The 13,615-nt window shown below is 44.3% G+C and overlaps 1 protein-coding gene across 1 annotated transcript in view; it reads right to left on the bottom strand.

The window, feature by feature from the left end:
* Nucleotides 1-13,615, bottom strand: part of LOC125310862 (xylosyl- and glucuronyltransferase LARGE1-like) — a 49,740-nt gene that overhangs the window by 33,683 nt on the left and 2,442 nt on the right. The window contains 1 exon segment of the mRNA XM_048268616.1: nucleotides 4,191-4,387. Within this exon segment, the coding sequence (XP_048124573.1) occupies nucleotides 4,191-4,296 (106 nt within the window). The 5' untranslated portion in view covers nucleotides 4,297-4,387.

Raw genomic sequence — 13,615 nt, forward strand, 5'->3', positions numbered from 1 at the left:
CATAGTACTCTCTATCACTGCGGTATCTTGCGGTGGTTTTTCGCGAGCTAATACGCATATGATTAATGTTTTCCGATTTCTCTCCACCCTATTTTTCAACTGCAGGTCTTTAAACGCTGTGATTACACTGCTTGTCAATTCCGCTTTAATCACGCAATTTAAATCAATTTAATTAAAGTGTGTAATGGGTTTAGATATCTCAAACCGAGCGTCACCTTCACGGAAAAAAAGCGTCGGTGGCGAGACGTTGACGATAATCAGCCTCCGCACCACGAGATGTGACTGACGGCGTGAACTAGAGTGGCAGCGTGCCGGTTCGACATTGCTGCTGCCTAGGCCTGCCGAATCTGACAGGATCTGCTTGGTAATACTGTACCTGCGCGGGGTTGGCTATGAAAAGACAGCAAGAACAGCCCCTTGAAGTTGTCCCAGAGCACCGGCTCAATATTATTTCTATATTATTCTGACGTCCGAGGACTGGCCACTCTCCCACCTACCCCCACCCCTGGGGAGGCCGGATGCAGACACCCCCCCCGCCACACACACACACACACACTCTCCATCCATTGCCCCTGGCTGGGCGCCAAGATTAAAAAGCTCTGGAACAACCTCGCAAGCTGCTTTGCATTCCTGGCGGCTGGCCAGGCGGATGAACTGACAGGGAGACAGGACACCCTGAAAGGTAAATACACAAAATAAATTGAATTATCTGTCAGAGCACAAAAGGAGAGTGAAAGAGTTATGGCCGCACACCCCCCCCCCCCCTTTGCCCCTTCCCAGCCCCTTTTCCATGTCTGCTGCCATTTGCCGCGCTTGGTGTTGTCAGTCTCCCGCCCGTCCACGCACACACACACAAACACAAAGGCACACACACACACACACACACACACCACAGCATCATCATGCCTCAAGGATGATTCTCTGCGTCCGTCACCACAGTCTGACAAAGTCATTGCTGCAGCGAGCTAAAGGGGCTCGGGACACAAGGACACACTTATTTTAGGCTATGGATGTGCCCTCCGCAGTCAGGTGGCGTAAACAAGGCAAGACCCCGAACGAGCACGGCGATGAAGTTACATCAGGGACCTTGAGTGACATTTGCTTTTTTTTTATTCCGGAGCACACAGACCCCCATGGGTTCCACGGCACGGAGGAAGCTGGAGGCGTTGAGTAGGCAGAGAAAAATACACGCACTGTTCTGGGACTGAGAGCAGCAGCATGCAGTCCTGCACCATCACGAGCTCAACATCACCAGTGCAAGGAAATACAGCTCTAGATTATCTATGCTATAGGTATATATTATTTATGCTATAGTTATATACTATTATGTATGCTATAGTTATATATTATTTATGCTATAGTTATATACTATTATGTATGCTATAGGTATATACTATTATGTATGCTATAGTTATATATTATTTATGCTATAGTTATATACTATTATGTATGCGCTATAGGTATATACTATTATGTATGCTATAGTTATATATTATTTATGCTATAGTTATATACTATTATGTATGCTATAGTTATATATTATTTATGCTATAGTTATATAATTAGCTATTAGTTAAGTACAATATAAAAATGAAGACTTCATATTAAAGGGACACCAGGCAACGTTTTTGTGTTAATTAATCATCTTCGTAAGTCGGTATATGGTGAAATGACTCATTACGGGCTTAATGAAGGCTCTCTCTCCTTACTGCCTGTAGGAAGAATATTCCACTTGCAAGTTCGTGTATCCTACCACCGACCCGGGTTAGGATCAGTTTACAGCACAGAGGCAGGCTAACGAAACGCTAGCGATTGTTGCAAACGTGTGTATAATGGCAGAGCCAGTGAAGAAGCAGCGAAAACCCTTGACGGAAGACGCAAAGAAAAGGAAAAGAGCTTCAGACCGAGCGAGGGGGAGTTTTGTAGAGAAAAAGCATCAGGCTTGCCTGGTGTCCCTTTAAGAGAAAGACACACTTTATAATACTCTTGCGTTATCAGTCCCAACTCTCTTTCAAATGACTGAGTCATGCGTGGATATCCATGCATTTCTAGCATACGTGGGAAATTACTGGACTGCATGTATGAACCTGCCGTTTGAATGTGCATCTCAAAACACTAACAAGTGTAAGAAGGTGAGCTTATTGAGCTGAGGCAAATGTGCTCATTGTTTACCTCGGTGAGATGACACGAGCTCAGAACATGACAAAACTAGCGGCGAGCATGTTGCCAAGCCAACGGCAGAGGAGGCTTTTAAGTTGATTAATGTACCTGGGTACTTCCTAGTGCATCTCCTTGTATTAAGTCTAACAAGCCTTTGATGTGAGAGGGAGAGTGGAATGGCAAATGCCTAACTAAGCGTGTATTATTTGTTTACCACACACATGCAAACATGCACAAAATCTAACACACACACACACACACACACACACACACACACACACACACACACACACACACACACACAAACAAACACATTCACACAGACACACACACACACAAATATGCACACACACACACACACACACACACACACACACACACACACACACACACACACACACACACACACACACACACACACACACACACACACACATTCACACACACACATTCACACACACACACACACACACACACACGCAAAGCAGATGGTATGACATCTCAGGTGCAAGTGTTGACTATTTTTCTGTGCACACAAATGTAGGTATGACAAGTGATCTACACAAATGAGGAGAAAACCAATGACCGCTTCTGCCAGCTGAATTGGCCTTGTTTATGTATAAGCATTATACATCAACGAGGGAAATACTTGCTTGGGGGCAGCTGTGGCCTACTAGTTAGGGCTTCGGGCTTGGAACCGAAGGGTTGCCAGTTCGATCCCCGAACAGTAGGAAAAAATGTGGGAAGTGGTGGAGCACTGCTCTCCCATGCCCACATCCACAGCTGAAGTGCCCTTGAGCAAGGCACCTAACCCCTCACTGCTCTCCGAACACCACTGTAGCAAGGCAGCTCACTGCTCCGGGTTAGTGTGTGCTTCACCTCACTGTGTGCTCTGTGTGTTCACTAATTCACGGATGGGATAAATGCAGAGACCAAATTCCTTGTATACCTGATTTACATTTATGAAATGAGCAAGGTGATATTTTACAGAAAGCACGGTCACATTACAAAAGTCACGTTACAGGAACCCTGTCACTCCATGGCTTTTCTCTCCAGATTAAGCTTTATCAGGGATCATTTTTATTACAGTAATTATGCTATTTTGTCCAACAATAATCTGTTGCCAGTTTCTAAGAAAATGCAATGAAAAATACTATGAAGCCTAGATTAACTTCAGAAGAATATACTGTAGCTCTTTTCAGACAAAAATGCAGATAAACACAACCAAACCATATCTAGATAATATATATGTGCTGGATTTACACAGTAGGGGCAAATCATATGGCAGAAATGTAACAAAAAGCCAAAGCATCATGAAAATAAAAGCCCAAATTAATGGTATTGTGTTGGGTACCAGAGATACAATTGTTCCCGTGAACTGTATTGAGCACTTTCAAAAGTCGAAATGGGTTGGCATCTTCTCAACTTCCCCTGTGCCAAAAACACTGGATCCACTGAGCCAAATAATTGCTTTACATTCAGAGCTTGGTTCGTGTGGTTCTGGTCTTTCACTGGAGCCCATTCAAAAAGCATAAAATAAAAAAAAGATTTTTTTTGCCAAAGCCAGGTTTTCATGCAATTTAAACTGCAATTACAAGTCTGACAGTGGAAGGATTTTAAGCTTCCAGTCATTACATCTGCACACATCAAAGAATTAGTGTGCGCTTGAGAACTTGATAAACACATTTGCTAAGAAGTAATCAAGGTGTAGAAAAATAAAAACCATTAAAAATGAACTGCAATGACCAGAGACACCTTGTTTATGAACAGACACTCAGACAAACAGATTGTGTGTGTGTGTGTGTGTGTGTGTGTGTGTGTGTGTGTGTGTGTGTGTGTGTGTGTGTATGTGTCTCTCTCTCTCTGTGTGTGTGTGTGTGTGTGTGTGTGTGTGTGTGTGTGTGTGTGTGTGTGTGTGTCTGTGTGTGTGTGTGTCTGTGTGTGTGTGTGTGTGTGTGTGTGTTTATGTGTGTGTGAGAGAGAGAGAAGCAGAGAGAAAGAGAACATGGGAGAATAGAGTCACTTCGTACCTTGGAAGTTGCCGACGGAGAGGTAGAGCCAGGTGAGTGCTGGGATGAAGAGCAGGGCGAGGGAGAAGGCCAGGAACTTCCTGCGCCCACGACACAGTCCCAGCATCCTCTGGGGGTGGGCAAAGAGGACGGAATCAGGAGGCGGAGCAACCTCTATGTTGGCAGCAGCTGCTTGCCAAAATGGTGCATGGCACAGTCTAGGGGAGAGAGAGAGAGAGAGGGGGATAGAGAGAGGGGGATGGAGAGAGAGAGAGAGAAGGTGCCAAAAAAGAAGAGAAGTGCAATTAAAGCAGGAAGCTAATGCCATTTAATGCATGCATCCATCTGCATAACAGTGCTCAAGTTCAAGCTGTTTCCAGGAATGTTGTCCTCTGCAGTAGGACTGACGAGAATGCATTAGGAAACATTGGAGGAGGCCCAGAAACGACCTATCCCAACCAATGCAGCAAACTGAGAGAACACATTCAGAATGCCTAGCCAAACCAAGTGGTGTGTATAATTTCACTCCATCTGTTGAAGCAGACAGTGTGCTATATTGAGGGCTGGAACTAGCAGAAGTTTTTAATGGTCTTTCTGAATGCACCTAACTGCAATTGCTTATGTTATGGTTAGACAATAAGGCTTTAGCTAATTTTGGACTATCAAAAATAGAAATGGGTCTTATAAAGTAATTTTGCATTTTGCTAAATGTAAAGGCTAAGGTCTATGAAGGCGTCGTTTAAAATAACACTTTTTCGCAATTCCAGCGTTTCCTCGCTAAAGGAAGACATTTATCTAAAGAATATATCAATACTCCTATCTATGATGAATGATTCTCCCCAAATCACAGCTTTATCTTCATATTAAACCAAGCAATTACACCTCTCTCTCTCTCTCTCTCTCTCTCTCTCTCTCTCTCTGCATAGTGAACCACCAGCTCTCTCTCGACTCCCCAGTCAAAGCAGAAGACCTCCATGCAGCCTCAGCCTCACGGGGCTCTCTTCTGATTGCACCATGGCCTTATTAGGAAGGATAACATTTAATCTGCCTCCAAATTACAGCGGCCTGTGTTTAATTAGCCAGCTGACCCTAGCGAAGCTGTAATCTTGTTGAGGGCTTTTTTTTCAGCATTTTGTTTTATCTTTCTCCTCTATGAAATCACATGATGGCCCTGCAGCCTCTGTCAGTCACTGGAGGAGAAGGGGAATGTGTGTGTGTGTGTGTGTGTGTGTGTGTGTGTGTGTGTGTGTGTGTGTGTGTGTGTGTGTGTGTGAAGTGCTGAGGAAACTCGAGGGTCAATTAAGGCTCGTAGACGTTTATTTTCGTTTGTGTGCGTCTGGAGATGGAGTGTAATGTGCGAATCTAGGACAGTCGTCTAACTGTGCAGTCAGCATCATGAATGAGCTTAAAGAAGAACAGAGCTGAGACACTAAGATGTGAGGGAAGAGAGAGAGAGAGATAGATAGAGAGAGAGAGAGATAGAGAGAGAGAGAGATAGAGAGAGAGAGAGAGAAGGAAAGATGGTCTTACAACTGAATCTGCTTGTACACCTCCCTCAAGTGGTGACTCTTTCAAACTGTCATTCACACCTTTATCTCTCAAAATCACTTCCATCTGTTACCTGCTATCAGGTCCATATTATGAGGTCTAGATCTGATAGCGGAAAGGGTTTGACCATCTGATGCAGAATGGGTTTGGTAGTCAGTCACAGCAATATAGCTGGCAGAGTGGTAAAGTGATTGAGGTAAGTAAGGAAAATAAACAGCTGAACGACTCAGGGTGCAGTTCAGTTTAGTTCAGATGTAAATCTAAAAGTCATCAAATAATTAATGAATGCTGAATATAAATCGGATGCCTCAGGAGAAGAGACTGAAATTAAACTTTGAATGGCAGATAATAATACCAATAAACATTACTGTCTGTCAGAATGAATAAATTATGAGTAGTGATGCACTTATAGGTGATGCAGACCAAAACAAATTTAAAAAAAAATATCAGTGAAGTAATCACTAAGTAAACTCTGACTTGAACAAAAAATCTGACGTTGTCAAAGAAAGTGCTACCCAATAATTCACAGGGCTGCAGAAAGTTAAATAGGGTTTCCTTGACTGGATCAAATCCAGCCGTGCTGTAAGCAAAAGCTCCCAACAATGAGTGATACTGTTTACAGTCAGCATGGAATATTCCATTCACCGCTTTCAAAGTGCCTTTATGTTGACAGAGATGTAGAGGTCGGGGTTTTTTATTGCTTACACAAAGGTGGGGTTGAATTTTAATAGATATTCAGTGCACATTGAAAAACACCCACACGCACAGCCACAAATGCAAGGGCACACACATACACACATACACAGACACACACACACACACACACACACACACAATCTTATAAACACATAAATGCATCCTCTCTATCTCTCGCTCTCACTATCACATACACACGCGCGCGCGCGCGCGCACACGCACATCCGCACATACATACACACTGCCATAAACAGATAAATGCATCATTTTGCTTTCACGCTCTCTCTCCCTGCACACAAACCCACACACACACACATAGAGCTAGAGAGAGAGACACACACACACACACACATAGAGATAGAGAGAGAGAGAGAGAGAAAGAGAGAGAGAGAAGGAAACAAGGAATGTATGTGAGTAACTTCTCACTTTTACTGCAGTTGCAGAGTTTAACGAGAGGTGAGGGTGAATTTAATACTCAATCCATCTTTGGAGAAAACCTCTGTGTTTTTGAAGGGTGACTGGAGCTCAGACCCCAAATTAAGATGGAGTGAGTGTGCGTGCGTGCGTGCGTGCGTGTGTGTGCGCGTGCCTGTATGCGATAAAGAAAACAGAGAGTGAGAAAGCAAAAGAGAGAGAGGGAGAAGGGGACAGAGAGAGCGAGAGAGAGAGAGAGTGAGAGAGAGCGAGAGAGAGAGCAAGAGAGAGAGAGAGAGAGAGAGAGAGAGAGAGAGAGAGAGACTGAGGGGTTTCTGGTTGGTAGGAGATATGCAGCAGGGCCACAGCCATGTAAACATGCCGTATGTGTATTCTTAATCCCCACATTTGCAAATGAGCGCCACAGCAGGTCTAAACCTGGACACTGGGGCCAGCCCAGGCCGAGTAACAGCCTGAAACAGAGCCACATTGCAGTCCCCACCGCACAGGAACACCGGCCTCCTCCGACTACAATGGGCTCATTATTGCAGCGTTCCCAGCCAGCCGTAACCTCCCGCAAATGAAGTCGTATGTCCGCTAACACAATACAAATTACACGCCGTTCGGGCGCGCTCGCAGTTAATCTTATTGCTTAACCCCCGGTGGGAGATCGGTCCAAATTTAAACGTCTATAGTGAGTTTTTTTGGAGCAACTGCTGACCAAAGCGAAAACAGGTTCACGTTGGCGGTGTTTGACGCCAGCGTCCTTGGATTCCTCAGCGAGGAAATTGAGGAATGATTCGAAGTCGTGTGGGGGAAAAAATCTGAAAACAGAGAAATAGGGGCAGGTTGTAAGCCACTCCCCACACCCCCACACAAACACACACACACACACACACACACACACACACACACACACACACACACACACACTGGGATTGCACTCACAGCGCACTAAGCCAAAAGGCTAATCAAAGTTTCGGGCTCCCATACAATCAGCTCCTAAGTCCTTCTAATGCTCGTCAGAGTGTGGAGTTGAGAAGTTTACCGTGTCACCTCACATAAACTCCTGACTGAGTTACTGAACAGAAAGAATGAGAGAGAGAGAGAGAGAGAGAGAGAGAGAGAGAAGGAAAGAAAAGGACAGAGAGAAAGAGAGGGCAGGGGGAAAAGAAGGAGAAAACAAACAGACAAACTGAAACTTGGTCGATGTTGGAGCGTCTCTCCCAGGAGCTTCTCACTCTACATGATAATCAAGTCGAGCCACAGGTCACCAAAGGATCCAATTACCCTCACACACTCATGAGCACAGAAGAAAGAAAGGAACCGGGGCAGACAAGCTCTGCCTTGACCCCAAATGAGAGGGGGATTGGGAGAGAGAAAGAGAGAGAGGAAGAGAGACGGAAGGAGGGAGGGAGGGAGGGAGGGAAAACATCTAAACAACCATATTGATTAGTGGAGTGGTGGATTCATTTTCCATTAGCTTGCACAATCTCCTATTAACATGCTGCGAGAGCTGGAGAGTATTTTGATTGACAGTTTGCGGAGGGGATGGCACTGGATCAATGCTAGGCGTGATTAGCGTAATTCTACAGCTCTCCTGGCGCTTCCTCGACAACATCACAGCATGCCACGGTGGTGAAGCACACACACACACACACACATACACACACACACACACACACAATTGATCTTTTGCTGAGTGGGCGCTTCCAGCTAACTTTGAATATGCAGAATTAAGAATTCACACTATGCTATGCAAATGTGATTCTTTAAGACAGCAACTAGCTGCACTGGGGAAAGAACAAAACAACACCCCCAGCCAAGCACACTGCTACAAACTTGTCCTGGAAGCTTGTAAAATCTTTCTCACTACCCTTGCAGAGGAGACTCAAGCAGCGAGAAAGACACAGGCTTGATGGATCCTGTTCTTTTTTGCTTCTCCATGCCAAAGCACCCAGGCTGAAGGCTCACAGTAATGAGGAAGACAAACCAAGGCCTTGACAGACGGAAGAAGGTGAGTGATTCTGAATCACCATGGCGACCATACTCAAGGAAGGAGATTAGCTCAAAAGTAGAATGAGAAGTTGTCCGGGTGGTGTGTGTGTGTGTGTGTGTGTGTGTGTGTGTGGAGGGCGGGGGGGGGGGTTGAGGTGAGCTGCATTCTCTTAGAGGCCAAGTGAGGATTTTTGTACTTGACCTTCATCCACGGTGAGACCCACAGACTTGATGATGAGTACCCGACACTCGCTCTCCCTCTTTGAGTGGCTCTAACAAGGCCCTCGTTCCAGCAGATGCCACTCCTGCCTGCCACACATAGTGCCACTCCTGATCAATTCAAGTCTGCATAAGTGGCTGGGACATTTAAGAATGATAGTGACCATTTGTATGACAAGTGCTGCCAATGCTAAACAACGTGGCTGTGGTTGCTATGACTGACATGTCCGTGGTAGCAGATTGTAGAAGAGACAGTGAACTGGAAGCCACAGATGAATAAGGAAGAGAAGTTAACTTTTTTTAACACAGTATGCTTGCCGTGGACTGGATATCTCATCAAAGTAGAGAGAGAAAGGCTGCACTGCAAAATTCTTTTGAAGATTTTCTCTTTTTTATTACTTAGCTGCAAGGGCATCGGATTTTTGGAGTGAGGACTTCTTTCCACTACCATGAAAAGGCGAAGAAAGAAAAGACGAAAAATATAAATGATCTATGATGTAGAGGAGACATACAAGACGGAAAAGAAATATAAAAAAAGAAGAATATGGCAATACCAAGTGGACTGACGTTGCTGTGGAAAGTGTATCGATAAAAGAGGGAGGAAATCATTTTGCAATTTCTAATTTATCACAGTGTGCAAACGTTTTCTCCTTCAACACGGCATCGTTCCATTATTATCAAAAGGAAATACATTCTAGAACATCCTGTCACGCAACTTGGTTTGCTGGACTCCCAGAGGTGTTTCTGTTTAATTGCTTGATTACTGCCTTGGAAACTCAATAACAAGTTGGGAGACATTCAATCCTCAGCACTATTAGAGTGCAAGTACAAGCCTGGATTTTGAGAGACGAAAATGGTGTGTGTGTGTGTGTGTGTGTGTGTGTTGTGTGTGTGTGTGTGTGTGTGTGTGTGTGTGTGTGTGTGTGTGTGTGTGTGTGTGTGAGAGTGTGTGTGTGTGTCTGCCTGTGTGTGTGTGTGTGTGTGTGTGTGTGTGTTGGGGGGTGGGGGAGACTCCGGAAACATGATTATTGATTTATTTTAATTATTGTAAAACCTGTGTATTAGAAATCTCAGCAGGGGTTAACAAAGATATTTCAAAGACTCTAGTTTACCCGGCCACCCTCAGTACAAGTAAATGGAGGGCCCATTACCTTATAATGGTCTCATTGGTAGAGGAGCTGAATGTAGGGTTCAAGGAGATGCACAATGTGGCCACATCCCATAATACTAAAGCGTAGGACAAGCCACTGAGGATAGGAGCACAGGAAAATAAATAAGGCAAACAAAAATATACAAATAAACAAAAATAATATATATATATACACATAAATAACACAAATATATAAATAAACAAAACTAGCAAAACAAAACAAAAACAGACACAAACTAGAACTAAATCAGAGCCCATCTGGAATCGTACAAAACAAAATGAACTGGAGTGAAATGAAATGATGTGTGAATTGAATTACCTTCAGACAAGTAACAGTTCACAATCATCTGCAAAATCACCATCTGCTGAAACATTTGAAATGTTGTCTGATCAACAGAATTACCTCACAGAAAGACACACACACACACACACACACACACACACAGCACACACACACACACACACAGAGTTGTACCCAGTGTAATAACACAGCAGTGAACTTGGTTTGACTGTCTATGAAAGAAAACCATTGGATTGGCAGCCTGTTTGGGGAAAATATCTGAGTGTAGCGGGAAACAGGTCAACGAGATCACAAGTATTCTTTCCAAATAGGCTACCACTTGTATGAAGTCTCATCCCCCCTCTCTCTCACACACACACACACACACACACACACACACACGCACAAACATACTCTCCCTCTCTATCTCTCTCTTCTCTACACACTCTCTCTCTCACCCTGTCTCTGTTGCACATTTCAAACTTGCACTGTCATCTCTGCAGAATCTCGGTTGGCGATTCATCTAGCCTGTCATCTCGGCAGGGTTCCGGCGGCTCTGTCATCTTGGTTAGGGGACTCTGTTTGCAATTTACCTGGATGCCCATCAGTGTGTGTGTGTGTGTGTGTGTGTGTGTGTGTGTGTGTGTGTGTGTGTGTGTGTGTGTGTGTGTGTGTGTGCATGTTTGAGTGGACATATGTTGTCCTCACGGTGAGAGGTAGGGACGGAGGTAGTCCTCCCCGCCCCCATCAGAGGTGGCAGTCAGTCAGCCACTGTCTTCCATGGAGCCCCCACTCACACACACACACACCAAATCTGCACTACCAGTGCCAGCCTTGGCGGGAGAACAGAGCTGCCAATCAGCATGAGTGGCTGTCAACGCACAGGGCACTGCTCAACATCCGCAGTCTGTCGACCGTGACCACACACAGACACACACACACACACACACACACAGACACACGCGCGTGCGCACACACACACACACACACACACACACACACACACACACACACACACACACACACACACACACACACACACACACATACACACACACACACACACACACACACACACACACACACAAACATACAGACACACACAAACATACACACATACGACACACCACAAACACAAAACTGCATGCAACCACTATGCAAGGTTATATCACCCCCTTTCATTTTAATCACTGAGGCTTACTGCTATATTTTCTGGATGACAGACCTCGTGGGGCTATAGCTAAAATAGCAAAGGACAGTGCATGAAGAGCTATCCAATAGACGAGGCCAGCACTGAAGGAGAGGAGAGAGGGCACGAGGGAAAGAGAGAAAGACAGAGAGAGAGAGAGAGAGAGAGAGAGAAATCAAGCAATGAAGAGATGCACATAGGAGAGAAGAAAGCTAAGAAGTATGATTGATGATTGAAGTGTCTGTGTTTGTGTGTGTGTGTGTGTGTGTGTGTGTGTGTGTGTATGTGTGTGTGTGTGTGTGTGTGTGTGTGTGTGTGTGAGAGAGGGGGGTGGGGCACAAAGACCACATGATCCATTCACTGGCTCAGAGAAATCAACATTATGGAAAGGGTTCCACTTATGGTAGTCATACATTTGAATGTGATACATGGTCCTCCGTGCATACACAATGCCATCATTTAGACATATAGCATTTCCATGGCACGGGCAAATAACCCATTTCAGCCCCATATCTTCAAGAGGTCCATTAGCTGCAGCAGAGCACCATTATGCTAACAGATTGCTTATTTATCACGTCGTTGTCAGAGGCAAAGGAGACTGAGAAAGCAAGATAATGGCTCAAGTCAGGGTCACGGATGCTAATATCCAAATGCAGCATAGAATTTATGGTAGCTTTGTTAGCACTGTATTCCCACAATATGCCATGGGTTGCCATAGAGGGGTACACATACAGAGGCAAAGAGCAGATACGGGAATAAGAATAATATTGAGAGGTGATTTAGTCCACTGGAAGGTAGCAGACATTCCGACTGATCAACAGTGTAATGGAGAAAGAGTGAGAGTCAGAGAAAGAGAGAGGGAAGCAGAGAGAGGAAAAGAGGGGTATACTGTAGGTAACCAACTTTGTTATTAAGCCAGAATTTGGAGGAGGTATAAAGACCAATGTCAATAATGACAAATAATGATCATTATTACAATGACCAATGGCAGGGCAACCACAAAAAAATTAAGAAAATAAAGACTTTGGAAGGCAGAAATTACCAAAGAAGATCTCAAAATGAATCATTCCTCAATCAGATTCCAAATCAGACAAGTCTATTCTACCTACAAAGTCTTTCGATTACTCTCACGCTCCTTTAAACATCTAACAGGCATAATGTAGACATGGGAGGCATTAAAAACAAGTCTTCAGGAAAGGTTCTTAAAATTAAGTCACAATAGCCTCCCTAACCTTCACAATACAGGTCGAAACTTCTCAACCTCTGAGACACACACACATAGAGACAGAGAGAGAGAGTGAGACATCCTTTCCTAACTGCCTATTTCTTGCCATGAGTTGAGTTTGTATCAAGGCTTTTATATTGAGCAGGCTGAGTCATGCAGTCACACATTGGAGTCTTAACCTTGCCTCCTCCATAGCCTTCTGTGATTCATATTCACACCACTATGATACTGCAATAAAAGTCTTATTTCATTTCACTGCCTGTTCAAAGCGCTCCTCCTTGCCTGATATCTACACAAAAGTCTCTCTGCAAAGAGCATGGCATGTGGTGCTGTGGCTCTAGTGATACCTGCAGCATGTCTCTATGCATTTGGGCAGCTATCGAGATTTATTGTCTGGACCATCTTTTCTCTCTTTCTTTCTTTCTTTCTTTTCTCTTACTTTGTATGTGTGTGTGTGTGTGTGTGTGTGTGTGTGTGTGTGTGTGTGTGTGTGTGTGTTTGTCGAGTGTTCAGCAATGCAACAAACCCTGCATTTATGCATGTTCTGACAGACATGGATGAGAGTGGAATGTTTATGATAGTATGTAAACAGAAGCACACTCCAAAGATGTAGACAAAAAAGAACATGATCAGAATCACTATTGCTCCAGAGACCAGTTCTGTGCAATGTAGAGCATATGTGTAGGTACTTCCAAAGCAATCATGTTCTAATCCTTTTTTCATGTAA

Source organism: Alosa alosa, chromosome 17 (genome assembly GCF_017589495.1).
Source record: "Alosa alosa isolate M-15738 ecotype Scorff River chromosome 17, AALO_Geno_1.1, whole genome shotgun sequence".
Taxonomy (NCBI): domain Eukaryota; kingdom Metazoa; phylum Chordata; class Actinopteri; order Clupeiformes; family Clupeidae; genus Alosa; species Alosa alosa.